We start from the raw sequence: 18,886 nt of genomic DNA on the forward strand, positions 1-18,886 counted from the left end.
AGTAGTAATGCAGACAGTAAAGACTGTGCTCATGAGGTTTCAGAGGGGAATGAGGGAAATTGGACTGGAGGCCATTTATGTTACATTCTGACAGAGAACTTGTGTACATTTTGTCCATGTCCTAAGACTTTCTGTGAATTTAAAGATATTGGACTAATTAATCTGATGGAGGAAGTTTAAGACAGTACAGCACTCAAGCGATGCATAGGTGCTGCTGGCAGCTTTGATTCAGGTTTACTGTAATCATCAGGAGCAGGACTCTAGAAAAAAGATTCTAAAAACTTGCAGTTTGGCCAGAGAAGCACATGTAAACTGAAACCAAGGAAATTGTGATTGTTGAAGACATCACCACAACTAAAGAGATGCTAAGTACTTTGCACAGAAACAATGGGGAAAATGCCTGAGAGCATCTCAAGAATCAGCAAGACCATACCCATGGCTGGCTCAAGGGTGTAAAAATAAAAATTCATTTAAGAGAACTTACAGGCATCTTGCTCATATATAGGGGGGCCTAGGAAGTTGTTTCCCTGTAATTCATTTCACTGTGCTCAGCCACCCAGGCACTCAGGCCACTTTAGCCATGGTCAAGGGGGTCTGGCTATTGCTCAAGCTGGTGGAAGATCTTGGCATCATCCATTTGTGCTGGTTCTGCAGGAATTCAAGATGCTAGAGTTAAGGGGTCATGGAAGATTTCACCCAGATTTCAAAGAAAATCCTAGGAGTGCAGATGAAGTTGAGCAGGGACTGTGGGCTGTCCCTGAGAAGGTGATGTGACATATAAAGCTGTGAGAAGGAAACCAAAGCTCCAGTAGAGACCCCCAAGATTAAGAGATGCCAAAAACATAGAAAATCTGCCAAGATAACCTGCTGGCTTTGGACAGAGCCCACCTAAGGCCATATGAGGTGCAACCAGCAAAGTCATAGGGATGGGGATGTACAAGCCCTTTGGAGATAACAGCTGTCACATGTTCCAGATGCCAGACATCGAGCTACGGGACCCAATGTTTGTCTAGCAGGGTTTCGGTCTTGTTTTAGGCCCATCCCTTCTTTCTATGCTGCTATTTCTCCACTCTGCAAGGGGAATGCTTACTCTGTGCCATTATGTTTGTATTCTATATATTTAACTTGCTCTTGATCTTTAAAGCTTTACAGAGTCTCACAGCCAAGTGTTTGCCTTCACGCTGAGATGAGACTTGGACCTTTAGGCAATGCAGGAACTGTTAACACTGTGGGGACTCTTACAGATAGACTAAATGCATTTTGCACCATGAGAGGGACATGAGCTTTGAGGGGCCAGGGGTAGAATCTGTTATGTTTTGGATATGAGGTGCCCCCATCAAAAACTCATGTCAGGCTATGGAGCAATGTTCAGAGGTGAAACGATTATGAGAGCTTTAGCTTGGTCGGTGGGTTAATCCATTTGATTAAAAATTTATTGGGTAATAAATGTCAAGAGCATCTCTTTTGTCACCACTATCTCACAGTAAATAATCTGATAACTTATCAAGAAAGGCAAGAGGTATTTTTGTGAATGACACCATTCTTTCATTTCCCAAATATGTACTTAATGCTCAAAGTGTGCCATGCTCTGGGCAGTGTGCAAGGATACAGCAATGAACAGACAAACCCCCTGCTGTCCTCTAGAGTACTTTTCAATAAGGGGAATCACACAGCATCCCTCAGAGTATGTAGAGTGAGGACAAGTGCTATGAAGGAGAATAATTGAGATAAGAGGTGCTCCATGCCAGGTGGGTTGCTGTTCTATAAGTTGTCCTAGACAGCCTCTCTCATAAATTCATATCTGAGCAATGGCCCGAAGGAAGCTCAGGAACAAAAAATAATGCAGATGATTAGTGAAAGAACATTCCAGCAGACAGAATAGCAAGTACTAAGGTTCTGGGGTAGAAGTGATTTAGAGGGTCCAAGGAACACTAAAGTGGCTCAAATAGAATAGGTGAGGGACAAACCTCTTGGAAGTGAGAAGAAAGAGCACCTCGTACTGTGCTTTCTCATCCTTGCAAGAATGCTGGGTTTTACTGGAGTGAAATGGGATGCCTTCGAAGGTTTTATGCACATTCTTTTATGCATATGTTATTATGTGATTCTAACATAATCTGACTTGTGTTTTCAAAGGCTCACTCGAGTTATGCTGAAAATAGTCCAGGTAAAGGCAATGGGGAAAGCTGAGCAGATAGTCTAGTTGCAAGTCAAGTCTGGAGATAACAGAGGTTTGGCACAAAGTTGAAACAGCGAGGTCTGGATTCTTAGTATAATTTAAATGTAGAGCCACCAGGACTCTCTGCTGTCCCATATGGTACCCGAGCCTCCCTCTCGGTTGTTTTTGGCATCCTGGCAATTAGTACTGTCAAAGTTTTAGTTGCATCTGAGCATTCTTTCTATCTTGGAGCCAAGTATACATCTTAAATCCATGCATGTCCTCCCAAGTCCAATCTACATATCCAAATCAATGAACACTAACATTACATACATTCCACTTGGGAAAGTGGATAAAGATATAGTAGGCATCGTGAGCCATCTATACCCTCCCTAATCACGGGTTATAAAAAAGTCCAAAGTCAAAAGCATTGCAGAAAATTCCTCCAGATGGTATGAGACTCGGATAAGGAAATGCAGAATGCCATTATGAGTGTGAAACATTTCTAACCAGAAAAGGGAAAGAGAGCAGAATAAAGAAAAGCAAACCAGGGAAGTGATAAAATTCGCTCTCCCTAAAACTGGGTAACTCGAATGGTGCAATTGTTTTTTTGTGTGTGAAGGTTCTCACTGATACGTGCAAAAGCAAGCTTACAAAACATGGTCTTCTAACCGCTGAACTTAAGGGAAATTGGTATCATCTTAGTTTTTCTTATTTAAAATGGAGCACATAGCCTGGTTCTGCTCATCTCTCTTTCCCTGATTTTTGCTCATACATTCATCTTTAAATCAACATTAATTTTTTGAAGCAAAAATTACTATGACTATGATTGGCATCCTCTTTATGGAAAAGTGACTGTCCTGAGGACACTGGTTCCACACTAGACATATATAATAATGGAAGCTGGGTTTTTTTTCTAGAAACTTGAGCCTCCCGGAAAATATCCACTCCCTAATTCCTGAAACCCATGAATGTTACCTTACATGGCAATTTATGCAGATGTGATTAAATTAAGTTTCTTGAAATGAGGCAATTATACTAAATTATCTAGGTGGGCTAAAAGTGTAGTCACATTATACCCTTATAAGAGGGAGGCACTGCACAAAAGTCAAATCAGAATGGATCAAAGACTTCATAATTAGACCTTGCAACTTCTAGAAGAAAACACAAGGTCAACACTCCAATATATTGGTGCCACCCCAACTTCCTTAATAAGACTCCCAAAGTATAAGAAGTAAAACCAAGAATCACTGTGTGAGATGCTATCAAATAAAAATAAATAAATAAAAAACTTTTGCACAGCAAAGGAAATGTTTAAGATTGTAAAGAAAAAGCCTACAGAAATGGGAGAAAATCTTTGCCAGCTACTCCTCCAATAGGGCATTATTACCTAGAATATATATTTTTTAAAAACTCAAAAAACAAATAGCTCAATCAATAAATTGACAAAAAAGCTGAACAGAAACTTCTCAAAAGAAAAAATGCAAATGTCCAACAAATATATGAAAAAAAATGTTCCACAGCTCTAACCATCAGGAAGATGCAAATCAAAACTATGCTAAGGGGCTGGGGATGTGGCTCAAGCGGTAGCGCGCTCGCCTGGCATGCGTGCGGCCCGGGTTCGATCCTCAGCACCACATACAAACAAAGATGTTGTGTCTGCCGAGAACTAAAAAATAAATATTAAAAATTCTCTCTCTCTCTCTCTCTCTCTCTCTCTCTCTCTCTCTCTCTCTCTCCCCCCCCTTCTCTCACTCTCTCTTTAAAAAAAAAAAAAACAACTATGCTAAGATTTCATCTCCTTCCTGTCAAAAGGGCAATTATCAAGAACACAAATAATAATGAAGGCGGAAGAGGATGTGAGGGACAAGGTCCACTTGCACATTGTTGGGGGGACTGCAGACTGCAAACATGGTGGAAAGCAGTATGGAGATTCCTCAAAAAACTAGGAATGGAACCAACATATGACCCAGCTAATCTGCTCATTGTTGATGTTTTTTTCCAAAAAAACCCTAAAATCAGCATACTTTTGCAATTCAGCCACCTCAATGTTTATAGCAGCATAATTCACAATAGCTAAGTTATGGAATCAACCCAGATGTCCATTAGTAGATGAATGAGTTAAGAAAATTGTGGTATATATACACAATGGAGTTCTACTCAGTCATGAAGAATGAAAGTTTGGCAGTTGCTGGTAAATAGGTGAAAATGGACACCAATCATGCTCAGTAAAATAAGCCGGATTCAGAAACTCCAAGTTGAATGTATTCTCTCATGTGTAGAAGCTAGAGTAAAATAAAGGAAAGGAGGAGGCAAGGATAGAATATCATAAAGCTAGAGGAAAGAACAGTAATGTAGAAAAAGGAGATCTAGAGGCAGAAGGGAAGGAAGGGAAAGAAAAGGAAATGCAGAATGAATTCTTAAAAAAAATCATGTTTTGAGCACATATAAATAAACTACAGGGAATTTCACTTTCACGTATGAGTAAGAAGAACCAAACGAAAATAAATAAATATCCAGGTGTGTTGACGCATATCTGTAATCCCAGCGGCTCGGAAGTCTGAGGCCTAGAATCATGAGTTTAAAGGCAGCCTCAGCAACTTAGGGAGGCCCTGAGCAACTCAGTGAAACCCTGTCCTTAAAAGGGGCTGGGGTGTGGTTCAGTGGTTCAGCGTCCCTGGGTTCAATTTTTGATACCAAAAAAATAAATGAATAAGCCAAAGGAAGTCTAGCAGAGTAGAGGAAGAAGAGGGGGTGAGGGGAGGAAGGATGAGAGAAGAGTGGAGGGATTGTGAACAAAAAACAAATTCCATGCATGCATGACTTTGTCAGGATGAACACAGCTACTCTGTATAATTATAATGCTAAAAAAAAAAACCTCTGAACATGATTATTTAAAAAAAAAAGTGGCAAAAGGATTTTACCCATAAGGAGGAGAAGGCAATGAGAAAGCAGAGCAGATACCTGAAGATGCTGGCTTTAAAGATGGGAGTCAGGCGACCACAAGCCAAGGAATGCCAGCAGCCCAATTCACAATAGTGAAGTTATGGAATCAACCCAGATGCCCATTAATACATGAATAGGAGAAGAAAAGGGGAAAGATAGTGGGGTGAGATGGACATCATTACCCTAAGTACATGTATAAAGATTCCAATGGTGTGGATATACTTTATATACAACCAGAAATATAAAAAATTGTGCTCTGTGTAATATGAATTGCAATGCATTCTGCTGTCATATATATATAACAAATTAGAATAAAAAATAAAAAGTAAAAATAAATTTTAAAAGGTGGGGAGGGGGATGCAGACAGCAAGGAGCAGATTCTCCCTTAGGCCTGGAGAGGGCACGGCTTTGCCAACTCATTGACTTTGGCCCGCTGGTGCTTATTTTGCCCTTCTAGCCGCTAGAACTGTGACAGAATAAATGTCTGTAATTTTATGCCACAGATTTTTTTTTATGCCACAAATATATGTTCATTTATTACAGCCACTACAGGAAACATGCTTGCCTACTTCAGGGCCTGTGATTTCCATGGGTGATTTATCACCCCACATTGTTACTTCTAAAGATTTTTTTTTCTTTTTCTACATAGAAATCCTGAGCCAGTGTGCAAGCGAAGGGCCCACCATCAAACTTAACTGGCCTTGCTTGTGACTGCATCTAGAAACTTCCTGACCAGCCTCTCCCCCAGGGCGGCGGCACTGGGCTCCCCTCAACCTCTCCACTCCTTCTTCTTCCTTCTGGGCAGCTGCACCAACACCTGCTTCTCTAGATGTCTGGCCTCCTCCTGCCAAAGACACGCCCTTCACTCCGCCCCAGCAGGACATTCTCAGGGTCCTCCCCAGGACTCCCCAATCTCTGCTCCAGCCCTGCCCTTCTCCAGCCATCTCCGCCAACCCCCTGAAGCACTCACTAATCCTGAACTCCAGCTCTTTCCACCATCACCATCCACCTTTCCCCTGACTCCCCTTGTTGTGGTGTGAACTGATAAACACAATCAATAAAAGTGTAAGTTATATAGATTAGTAAACAGTATAGATTATAGATATAAGATTTTGATAAATGAGAGAAGACAATTATAAAGCAAGAACTGTGATAGGCAGGCCTCAGACTCCAGTTTGCTACCTTCTATTTAAAAAAAAAAAAAAGAGCTGTTTCTGAGAAACTGAAATGAAAGCTGTTTTTTTATTTTATTTTTTTTAATTGTCTTTCTGGACTTTGTACCCCACAAATTGTATCCTACCCAGCATGCAGTGGTGGTCGTGGTGAGCTACATCCTAGGTTTGAATGCCTGTGTGGGTCTACATGACTTTGAAGTAGATTCTCACCCCACCCAAGTTCAGGATGTGACTGTCTAGCACCTGCTCGAACCCAGGACTGTGGTCAAGTGAACTGCAAAGTTAATGCTTTTTTAGCTTCTGTTTACTGCTTGCTTGCTGACTAGAAAACTCCAGTCCTTCCCAGAGCCCACAGGTCCCACTTATTAATGTTTTAATTGCTGTGATTGGCTAACTTACATGACTGATAAGCAAGTCACTGAGTTGTGGGGTTTGTCCTTATATTCTCCTTGGATGGACCAGGAAGCTGCTGTCCTCCCACAGAGCTTGAGTCTCTATGGTGGGTGACAGTCCCTGGCCAGGTAAATAAAACTCTCTTTTGATTTAAATTCAGACTTAAGAGTGTTTTCTGAGGCGTCTCCCCATAACCCTCCCATCACAGTCTACAGCCACCCCCAATGCCTCCCATCCCCACCACATTCCCTCCCCACCTGCCTCTTCAGACCGAGGCTTGGATCCAGGACCAGAACCTTTCCTTCCTCACTCCCTTACCACCCCACCCTCTGTTTTATCCATCCCATTAAACTTCCCGCCCCACAAACTATCTGCTGACTTTGAGCAGATAAACACATCACTTTAAACTCCCCAGAACACACCCCGCAGGGGAACTCAACACTGCCCAGCAATCCTGACCTGCTTCTCTATAGGACATCTGTCTCCTCTTTCCTCAAAATAATGATTTCAAAATTCCTGCTCCTTTTAAATACACCACACATTTCCCCAGCCTAATCTCAGCTAATGGTCTTAACGTTTTCCTGTGTGGGATTAAAAAAAAAAAAGTCACTCAGGAATGAGATAAAACCAACCTCCTCTTCCTACCTCTAAAACCACCTCAAACCCACTCACTTTTCTTTTCTCTTGATACAATAGAACTGTCTCTGCTCCTAGTTGACACCCAACCTTCCATGTTTACTCTGGATGCATTTCTGCCCAAGGACCTTGCTCCTACTAGTTTTCCTTTTCTCCTGTATCATCAATTGCCCGTGGGCTCCTGCGCATGCCTTCATATTACTCATCTAAAACAAACAAGAAATTCTTTCCTCCCTCTCCCCTCTAGCTGTTTCTCTGCAGTCTTTCACAACCGACCTCCTCAAAATGATCTGTCATTACTGTCTCCACGTCTTACCGTATATTCTTTTTTTCAACCTACATTTGGGGGTTTCATCCCTCACCTCATCTCTTCTAAAACTCCTTGAGTTTTTATGAATTTCTCAAAACTAAAACCAATTCTCCATTCTCATATTATTCAACCATTGTGCACCTCTGAGCCCTGTTGCCTCTTCCTTGGTAAAAACTTCCTCTCTCTTTGATTTCCATGACACCAAGTTCTCCCAGTTTTCCTCTGACCTCATTATCCACACTTTCTTTTCCTCTCTTATTGGCTCTTTCTTCTCTGCTCAACCTCTAACTGGAATACTCTGCTGGAATACTCAGGCCCTGTCCTTATCCTTCTTCTCTTCCCTATCTGCACTTTCTGCCAATGCCATCTCATCCAGTTCCATGATTATACATGCTACCTACATATGGATAGCTTCAAAATCTGTGTTGGCAATAGTAACCTTTCCACTAGGATCTAGGCTCAGATATCTAACTGACTCCTCGACATCTCAAATATCACCAAACCAAAGGCGGACTCTCTATCCACCACCCCCATCCTACTTTGCCCCTGTCGTGCATGTGTCACTAAATGATATCCCCCTAGGCCCAGTAGTTCACTCTGTCCTCTTGGTAGAACCATGGGCCCTTGTCCATCAGACATCTTCTCAACTCTCCCAACTCAATCTTGAAGTCTTAGAAACTCTCAGCCATTTTCTTGTGCCATCTAAGTATATTTTCAATTGTAAGATAGCCCTATAGTCCCATTACCTCTTTTCTCCATTCTTGTTCTCCACAATCCCAGAACATAGCTGCTCAGTGTCATACAGGGCATGAGACTTCTCCACCAACCTGACAGTCTCCCAAGGATATGCATGGCATCAAAGCCCAAGCCTTTCTGTGTTGGAGTGTTCATTCTGGTAATTCTACAGTCCTTCTCCCAATATATGATATGTGGTAGAATCCCACAGGACCTTCTTCAGGACACTGGTTGACATCTAGGTTCTTGTTATCTCCTCTTGGAGCAGGAGTTCTTTCTGACTCCTACTGCTTTTAGGGTAGCAAAGCTGCTCACAGGTCTTTGGTGTGAATTTTATGCTTTTAGTCTCTTGCCAATATTTTCAAATTTAAAAAGAGCCCTGCTCTCCCCACCATCTATGGTTCTAAGACCATGGACTTTGGGATGAATTTAGAGAAGTCCACCAAGAAGCTCAAGAATGATGAATTTGACTCTTCCAGACTGGATCTCTCCTGAAAGTCACTACTCTTAAAAAATCCTGAAGACAAAGGACAAGAGAAATGGGTTCAAATAAGTCTTGGGAAGGAGACAGGGGAGACACAATACCTTAAGATCTTAAAAATATTATCCCCCACTACTTTGTTTTTCATTGTTTTTTTTTTTTGTAGGTTTTTTCATTTTCTGTCTTCTGAGGAATTTTACTGGGAAGATATAAAAGGCTACTTCCAGGGACTGCCAGCCAGATGCTATTTTAAATGGAAGGTCTTTATTTTTTTTATGGAAGTAAATTTCACATACAGGAATGTTCTCTCATCGTGAACATTTTGTTCTGCTGTCATACCTGAGAAAAAGGGAGCAGAATCATAAAGAGCAAGTGCCAAAAGAAAACAGAGGAAGATCTAAAAGAACTTAACATACTTCAGTTTTCTCTGAGCCATTTCTGTTTATTTTTTTATCTATGCATTAGATAGGTCATCCATTAGTTCCCTAGAATTTCTCTAAGAACATAAAATTTAAAAGAGTAGCTTAAAACAATGAGATCTATCCCCTTACTGCTAGGGAGACTAGAAGCTGAAATCAAGATGGCAGCAGGCTGGTTCCTTCCAGGGGCTCTGAGGGAGCACCTGTCCCCTGCCTCTCTCACAGCTTCTGGTGTTCCTTGGTTTATACACACCTCACTCCTATTTCTGCCTCCATCTCCTCATGGTATTCCTCTCTGTGTGTCTGTCTTCACATGATCAGTTTATAAGAACACCAGTAACTGGATTTGTTGGGAGTCACCCTGGCTCCAAAGACTAACTTCCCCATCCCCCAAGAAGAGCCTCCAATGGTGAACCCTGCTGGCTCACATGATCCTTACCCACCAATCAGAGCCCTGCTGGCTCATCTGATCCTACCCACCAATCAGACTAGCCCTGCTGGCTCACCTGATCCCTACCCTCCAATCAAAAAGCACCCCATGCCAACTGTCAAACCACCCCTGGCTCTATAAATATGCAGAGCTGTTCCTCAATAAATGGGCATTTGCTCCAATGACAAGCCTTGTTCGTTCTTTCAGGATTCAAGATGCCCTCTTATCCAGTAACACCTCATCTTAACTATTTATATCTATAAAGATCCTGTTTCCAAATAAAGTCACATTTTGAGGTTCCATGTGGATATAAATTGGGGTGAGGGGCATACTATTCAACAATAAAATTGTTCTGTGGTAAAGTGTGGCAGCATTTCTCCAGGGGTTCCCAGAGGAGCAACCCACTAGACTATAAATGGGAAGCTGAGAAGGGCAGTGGATTGGGAGGAGGGGTACGTCCTCAGTGCAGATTTGAAGGGCAAGTTGTCTTTTGAAAATATAGGTGCCTAGCATTTGGTTTTTGTCATTATTGTCATTCTCGCTATGCTAGCTTATACAGCATCCATTGCCCTTTCATGTTTCACTCTATCTAGTTGAGAGTTCCAGTGAATAAAGGCAACTAGACTAGAATTCAAAAAAAAACCTGCCTTAAAGCCTTGTTTCTGTCACTGAGTCTAAATGTGCTCAAAAATAGTATCCTGAAAATAATGAAATTTCCAATGGTTTTTGGGGGATATTTGTGACATTTTTCAGCCCTGGAGTTATTAAAACCTAACACTACACTAAGACTTTTGTGATACCATATTTTATTGAGGACACAAGGCACTCTGAATGTAATACCAGAGGTACATTCCCCTTCCAGAAGAGTAAAATCACACACAAAAAAATATTTTTGATATTTTAAGTAATAAACTCCAGTTGCCTAGAAATACAACTAGAGTTTCGCAACTATATGGGACACACATTTGCCCGGTATTAGGAAGTCATGTTCCAGATCAGCAGTTAAAATGGACTGTAATGCAAATAAATGTGCGTACAGGTAAGGATCCCAGGAGTTTCAAATACCCCACAACATAGGGCATTCCATGTAAGAATTTGATTCATATTTCAGGCACTAGAAAAGAGAGGTGACAGAGTAAGAGGGGGAAGGGAACAAGAATGAGCTCATTAGAATTACATGACTTCCCTGAGCTTCAATTTTCTCTTTCCAGAAATGGGCTTAATAATTCATTTTTTCATCGGAGTTCTCTCACATGGAGTGTATAGTGCCATTTCGTTATCTATCACATAATCAAGCTCCAAAATGCCTAGCACCTCGCCAGCCTATAGTAAGTGTGCAATTCATGTTTGTAGTGAATTAAGGAATGAGTATGTCCTGACGATTTCAAGGGGTTGTTCTGAAATGTGTTGTTAACAGCTACAGGCAGGCCCCTGTTCTGCTAAGTAGGACTGACCATCCTCATTTCCCTGTGGCCTACAAATGTTTTCTTTCTTGAGCAGCCTCTGCTTTGGCCACTAGATGGCGCAAGAAGAAAGTCCTTGAAAGACACAGAAATGAGGCAAGATGGGAAATTGGCCCCAATAGGAATAAAGCAGACATCCTCCAGGTTACATCAGTAAAATAGGTAGGCAACAGTTCACCCAAGACACTGAAAGGAAGTGCAGCCTCCAGGAGGAGGATGAACTTAAAATGAACTCTGAGCACTGGGCAAAACAGAGACCAAAAAGAAAACACAAAAGTATGCAAATAGTAATAAGATACTGGAGTCAAGAACAGTGATCTTGAATAACTTTCTGGGACCCCAGGGGAAGATCAGCACAGCTGGGACAATGCAAGAAGGCCGTCCAGATCAACCCCTGCAGTGAAGGAGTATCACCACTACAGTGAGAAACCTAGAACGGATTGTGAAAACTCCACTCCACAGAACCGAGTTGTTGAGTAGACTCTAATGCAGATCACTCTAATCTAATACAGATCATGCCGTATGTAGTTCTCATTTCAGAGTCAATTCTTAACAAATCCTTGTGCCGTCCTATTTAAAGGCACCAAAGAACTCCCCTAAATGGTTACATGGAGGCACCAGGGCCATATGCTCAGTTCACTATAGAAGTCAAGAATCTGGAGTTGAGCGTGGGTGAAAGAGAGCAGTCATCTGGAATACAGTGCTGCTTTTAAAGCCTTGCTTCCTCTCGGTTGTGTAGCATGTGATTTCCAGATGCAACGGACCCCTCCACTTCCTGGAATTGTGTGCTCATCAGGAGACTTCCCAATGATTGATGGAAATTTCGTCCTGTAGATCAGCCTCCAGGAAGAAAAGCTGTGGTCTTCAGAGTACAGGCCACTCCCAACCCTGGAACAATTGCATTGGTCATGGAAGCTTAATGCATTGCTGTTCTGTATTTTTAACATCAGTCTCTTATGAGCTTGGTAAATGTGAATTGCCACCATGAAAAGAAAAATTTTCCTCTGGACAAAATTCGTTCTCTGAACCTGTTGGACGCAGAGCCTTGAATTCTATGTTGAATGCCAGCTGGGATGTTCTTGGCACCCGATCAAGACCTGGGCTTGCTGATCCTTTTCCTTCACATCCTCTTTTCACTCTTCATGTCCAGGATTCTCTATCCTGGTTGCATATCAAAATTATGCATGAAGAATTTTATTCAATGCAGCCTCCCAGACTCAAGCCCCAAAGATTCTAACTCAGTAGATGTGGTTGACACAGAATCTGTATTCCTAAGAAGCCAAAGGATTCCAGTGAGGCTACCCCTAAACCTCTGGTGTATAAGAACTGTTCATATCTTCTTGAGTATAATCCCACAGGTTACTCCAGGAGCAGAGAATCGGGAAGTATTTTATTTGGGGGATAGTGGGGCAAGGTCTCCTGATGAATAAGAACTCCCTTTTACAGCATCCCTGACCTTTCAATTTGCCATGGAAGCTGGGTATCAAGGAGCTTGACCAAAAGATGCCAATCCACTGAATCTTATCAATGTTAAGAAAACAGCCAACCTCTGGAAGCATTGGCCTTTAACTATAAGTATCAAAAGAATCCCATTAGTTGTTGGAGAAATGGCTATTGGTACACTGTTTGGGACCACAAAAATACATATGAGACCAAAGTCAGATATATAATTTATGGTACTCAATGCAAAATTTAAAAATTATCAATAGTTTCAAGATAGTAAGAGTAAAGCATTAAACCAAAGGAGTATTCTGAGCAAAGGGCCTTGGTCTCTTGCACAATTAACACACCCAGGAAGCTGGCTGGCCCTATTTAGGAGTCTGGAGACAGAGCTACCACTGAGACAAGAAAAAGATTGTAAATCAATAAGTATGTTCTAATCTGTATCCATCTTCCTTTTAATTTGCATGTCTTCCTGATCCACACAGCAGCCAAGGATCTTTTAAAAATGCAAATGGATGGCGTCACTCCCCTACCTGAGCTATTGAGTGGCATCCCATTGCTCAAGGTGGAAGTCTGAGGTTCTCAGTGGCCCACAAGCCCCTGTGCCACCTGACCCCCTGCCTTCCTCTCTCACCTTGCGCTCCCCATTCTCTCTGGATGCTCCAGTTCACACTGTCCTTGTTCCAGCTCCTCCCACTGCCCAGGCCTTTGCTGCTCAGAGTGTCCACAAAGGCTATTCTCTGTAGCCAGAGAACTTTCCATACCTCACCTCACTAGCTAAATTCCACTTATCCTTCAGGTCAAAGGTTAAGTGCCGCTTCTTCACAGGAGCTGCTTTGGGATCTGTCTGTTTTCTCTTGTGACCCACTATTCCCAGCCTTCCTCGAGGGTGCCCTGTGCAGTTATTTAACATCTATCCGCCCGGGTGACTAAATGCATCTGTATCTTATTTCTGTCACACCTTCCTTGCTTAGCACAGAGCCTGAAACACAGGAGATGGACTAGAAGTATTTTTTAATTGATGAGTGGGGGGAAAAAATGAAGAGAGGGTAAAAATGCCAGCTACCCGTGTTTTCTTCTTGTGAAAGAAATACCACCACTCCCAAAGGCCACCGGCTTGATAGCCCCAATCACTCCATACTTGGCACTGACCTTTCCTGACTAATTGAAAACAATGCAGTTGGCCCAGGACCATCCAGGTTCTTAACTTTAATCTCCGTGTGCTTATTGACGGCACTGTGGCTCACCGAAAATTCCATGGGGGATTTTTTTGTGGTCGCTCCTTACGTACCGGGATTTCGTAGCAGGAGAACCATCTCTCCTTCTCTTTCTCTCTCTGTGTAGGGGAACTGGGGAGAGACGGTGTCTGTGATTTGGTGGCTCTGGGGTATTAACAGCCAGAGCTTAAGTTATTAAACAGAGCAGCTCTAATCCTCAAGGTTTCCTGGAGCAGGGGGGATTATTGTATTTGTTTTTTTTTTTTTTTACAGCAGAGTCCATGGAGCTATTCTAATGAACTACAGTTTGCTCCCTGCCAGGCCAAAACTGACCCCAGATGCCTTCCCGCTAGGTCCGGGTCCCCACCGTGGGAGAGGTGATGGAGTTCTACTTGGAGATCGACCCTGTCACCTTGAACCTGATCATCTTAGTGGTGAGCTACGTCATCCTGCTCCTGGTGTTCCTCGTCTCCTGTGTGCTCTATGACTGCCGAGGCAAGGACCCCAGTAAGGAGGATGCTCCCGAGGCCACCGTGGACGCCCAGCCCTCCATACGCCTGGTGATGGTGCCACAGAGCACTCCTGGGGCGCACTGGGCGAGGGGGCCAGGCCTGCATATGAAAGATCCTGCCCCACTGGGGAAGAAAAGCACCAGGGTGTGAGCTGGATATGGGACCCTGGGGAGAGACCCCTGGACCCTGGGGAGAGACCCCTGGACTTGCCAGAGAGGACCAACTCTTGCCTATGGTGGCTCCAGTTCTCTTAGCACGTGGATCCTGCTTGGCTAAGGAAGCTGGACGTCTTGTGTTACTTTCTGATTTCTGGTCCCCCCCCCTTTGTGGATAAAGCAACTGTTTAAGGTAAGATGCCCAAAGGGATCTTCAGTCGAATTCTCCAAAGGCAAAATGTCAGCAGGACTATTGTATGATGAAGTCCGTTCCTGTCACTCCTGAGAGGAGAGGTTGGCGTTGAGTAAGGGTTGAAAGGAGAGAGTGCAAGAGTGGTGTGTGTGTGTGTGTGTGTGTGTGTGTGTGTGTGTGTGTGTGTGTGTGAGAGAGAGAGAGACAGAGAGAGAGAGACAGAGAGAGAGAGAGAGAGACAGGCAGGCAGGCAGAGAGAGAGAGAGAAATGAGGAATGACACTCACTCAAATCCTTCCTATACTTGTTCAAGGTGACTATGCTGGACTGACTTCAGGTTACTGTTATTTCTGTACTTAGCAGTTCTTCACCTGGTGACAGTCAGTCAGTGTCCGGGAATGTGGGAGGCCAATCTGGCACGTGATATGAGTTACCTCCCTGGCTGGGTGAGAGGCGCTTAGACACAGCTGTGTCTGAGCCCTTCCCCACCCTTTCCCAGGTCCGAGGGCTTGTCCCTGCAGAGGTGGGCCTGGCCACTGTCCTGAAGACCCAGTCGTCGCCCCCGACCTTGGGATGCTGCCCCCTTAACCTTCATTGGATGGGATTTTCCCTGGAATTTTTTGTTCCCCAATAAAAGCTCACTCCCTGGCGTGTTCTCTCTCCCTCTCTCTCGCTAGTCTCTTCTGTAAACCTCGCCACCGCATTAGGTGGCTGGAGGCGGGAGCTAGGAGAAGCTGTCTCAGAGCTGGTGTTAAAGGTAATGAGAGTCTGTCTCTTTAATTCAAAACTCCCTAGCAATTACTTATGAAGGGAACCTTCTTTCATGAAGCCAGCACTGGTCGCATGGCAGAAGGGAACATGGTCACTGTAGAGCATACAATGAAGATGACAAAGCTTGGAGCCTGGGTTCAAACCTGCCTCCTCCATTTAGCAGCTCTGTCACCATGGCTGTGTCAGGCCAGCTCTTCGAGCCTCAGCCTGGTGAGGGGACCTTGAAGATGCCTGGGCTATGTAAATGAGAGAGCACTTGAGACATTGCTTGTCGCATGGCCGTAGCGATTATGACACTTGGGGTGTGATTCCCTGCCATGCTGCTCATCAAGTTGTTTGACCTGAGTCCTCCAATCTGTAACACAAAGTTCGTGAAGACTCATTAAAAAGCCAAGGTTCTTCCAAGTGCCGTGGGCACACAACTATAATCCCAGCGGCTTGGGAGGCCAAGGCAGGAGGATGGCGGGTTCAAAGCCAGCCTCAGCAACTTAGCAAGTCCCTATGCAACTTAGCACGACCCCGTCTCAGAAGGAAAATTTAAAAGGTCTGGGGATGTGACTCCGTGGTTAAGTGTCCCTGGGTTCAATCCCTGATGCCAAAAAGAAGGTCAAGGTCCCTCAGCTGGGTGTCTCTGCTCCCCAGAACCCTGCTGGGCATCTTTCTCACGCTCTTTGTTCATTGCTGTTGACTAATCAGTTTGTTACCCTGTTCATTTATTTACTTGCCTAATTTTGCATTATTATCTCCAGAGGGTGTGTGTGTGTGTGTGTGTATGTGTGTGTGTGTGTGTGTGTGTGTGTTTATTAATCCTCCTCTCCCTGAGCTCAGGGCAACTTGTGTGTTCATTTGGTGATTTATTCAACCCTTCTTCCCATGAGGACCTGGGTAGAAATACAAAGAAACAAGCCCATCAAGCCCCTGCCCTCTGGTCTTTGCTGCCTGACAGAAGGAAGAGGGGTCCCAGGTGACTTAGTCAATGAAGAAGGAGAAGGCACATGCAGGTGCTCTGCTGGACGTCCACCCCGGGTCCAGGAGTCCACAGAAGTGCCACTTGTGCAGGAAGGGCTCAAGGAGCACTCGAATGATGTTGCGTGGCCAGTTCTGTCTCAGACTTGGGCATCAAAGATAAGAGACTCTGATTGAGGGTGACTAGCCCCCACAGCCCTCTGGAGAGCAGGGCCTGGCACAGCCTCCCTGCCAGTGGTCACAGTGAGCACGGTTTCCACCCTGAATGATTAAGTAGCTGTAGCAAATGTGAAGATAACCCCCTCTTCCTTTTTTTTTTCTGATTTTTGACATTTATTTTTAATTTTGTTCTGATTATATCAGAAAAGTATACTTTCTCGTAGGCACATGATGTGAAAATGATATTGAAAACCCTGCTAGAGTTTGAATCTTGAAAGCTTCCCAAAAGCCTGTGTGTTGCAGGCTTGGCCACCAGCCTGTGGCACCACTGGGAGGTGGTGGAACCTTTACAAGGCAGGACCTACCTGGTGGAGGGAAACTAGGTCACCGGGGGCATTCTGTTGATGGGCTGTTGGGTACCCGCTCCCATCCTCTTTCTCTCTTTGCTTCCTGGCCAATGAATGAACAGGCCTCCTCTACCACAGGCTACCACCAACACACTATCCTATCACAGGCCTAATGCAATAGAACCAAGTTACCATGCACTGAAACCATGAGTCAAAATGTACCTTTTTTATTTATTAAGTTCATTTTCTCAGGTATTTTGTCAAAGCAATTGACTAACACAACCTTTTTTCTTTTATGGTCAAGTAGTCATCTCTGCTTTTATAATGAAAATATAAAAGGAAGGGGTAAACACAGTAAATTCACAGTGTCTTCTAGGAATCTGCTATTTCTCTAGTGTGAGCTCCGCCTGGACTAATCTTCTTATTTCCCCTGTCATGAGAATGAATATACATATATATTCCTCAATTGGGGGAAAAAATCAGTGGACCACAAGAAAACAATGATAATAATAATAATTAATGTATGTTATCAAGAGAGAAATATATGTTCAACCCATCTAATATTAAAGTTAAGAATATGAAATAAATATTCAAAAAATTTTAAATAAAAATATTTCCAATTATGTCTTTATTTTTATATTAGAATCAATTAAAGAGGAAAAATTAACAGAAGTGGAGAATAGAAAAATAAATTACAAAAGAAAAGAGAAAAAAACAAATAATGATAATAGCAATCATAACCACTACAACAGATAAAGGAAATAAAAATAAAGACAGAAAGAAAAAAGGAAGAAAAGAAGGAAACAGAAAACACTGTAAGGTGAATTTGGAATAAATCAAGCCTCTGGTTTATTTGATTTGGGGTACATTGAATTCATGTTCTTTAAACAGAAACCAAGTTCTTAATAATCTCTTCTGTAAATCATCTACTCTTGGAATCTTATAGAAGCTAGAGATATAAAAATTTAAGAATTTTACTGGCATCTTATTCATTTTCTGTTGCTATAACCGAGTACCACAGGCTGGATGATTTATAAAGAACAGAGGTTCATTTAATTCACAGTTCTGGATGCTGAGAAGTCCAAGAACATGGTGCTGGTATGTGCTGTGGGCTTTCTGGCTGCATCATGGCACAGCAGAGGGCATCACATAGTGATACAGAGTGAGCATGCCAGCTTGGGTCTCTCTTCCTCCTCTCATAAATCTTCTAATGGTAGGATCGGGGCCCCATCATCTAATCCTAAGTACCCCAGTGGCAACCACCTCTAAGTACCATTAATAAATAAATTTGGGGATTAAGTTTCCAACAAGAGCATCTGGGGAACACATTCAAACCATTGCAACCAGTGAGGAAGTGAGCCCAGAAGAAATCATGATTTTCCCAGGGGTATCTGGCCTTAGAGCTGGGACTCATGCCCTGCCTTTTTCCTATCTCTGCCCCCAGGCTCTCTCTACAACATGATCTCCTTACCTCTCTGTGTTCTATACCTTCATGAATCATTTCTTATTTTTAATTAAAATTTTATTTCCTGATGGAACGATTAGTGGTGCGGCTGTGAGGTTCTCATGCGTTAGAAATGTAGGATTAAAACCTGGTGGAATGGATCACCAGCTGGAACCGAGAAACCCCCTGGACCTTCGAATACTCTGCCTTACCGGATTAGGACTCCCTCAGTTCACTTTATTTTAACCCATTACTCTCTCATCAATTTGTATCAAAGTGAATGCAGAATTGGGGCCTAATGTGAATCACAACTGTGGGAAGAACACACGCAGAACCCTTCCAAGATGAGGGAAGTGAGGGGGTGGGGAATGGAGATTCATCAAGAATTTTGCTAGGTACATTTTATCCACATTATCACTTAACTTTCACACTCCTCTCTGAGAGAAGCCAAAACTAGTCTAAAGACAAGGACCTGAAAGCTCAGCCGTAAAGCTCATGCAAAGCTACACAGCTGGCCCACATGGGGGGCAGGATTTG

The 18,886-nt window shown here is 43.2% G+C and overlaps 1 protein-coding gene across 1 annotated transcript; it reads left to right on the forward strand.

Moving 5' to 3' along the window:
* Positions 1-14,183: 14,183 nt before the first annotated feature.
* Positions 14,184-14,465, forward strand: Smim36 (small integral membrane protein 36). The gene has a single exon (XM_077800711.1). The coding sequence runs from the start codon at positions 14,184-14,186 to the stop codon at positions 14,463-14,465; it is 282 nt and encodes a 93-aa protein (XP_077656837.1).
* The last annotated feature ends 4,421 nt before the right edge of the window (positions 14,466-18,886 follow it).

Source organism: Urocitellus parryii, chromosome 7 (genome assembly GCF_045843805.1).
Source record: "Urocitellus parryii isolate mUroPar1 chromosome 7, mUroPar1.hap1, whole genome shotgun sequence".
NCBI classification, from domain to species: domain Eukaryota; kingdom Metazoa; phylum Chordata; class Mammalia; order Rodentia; family Sciuridae; genus Urocitellus; species Urocitellus parryii.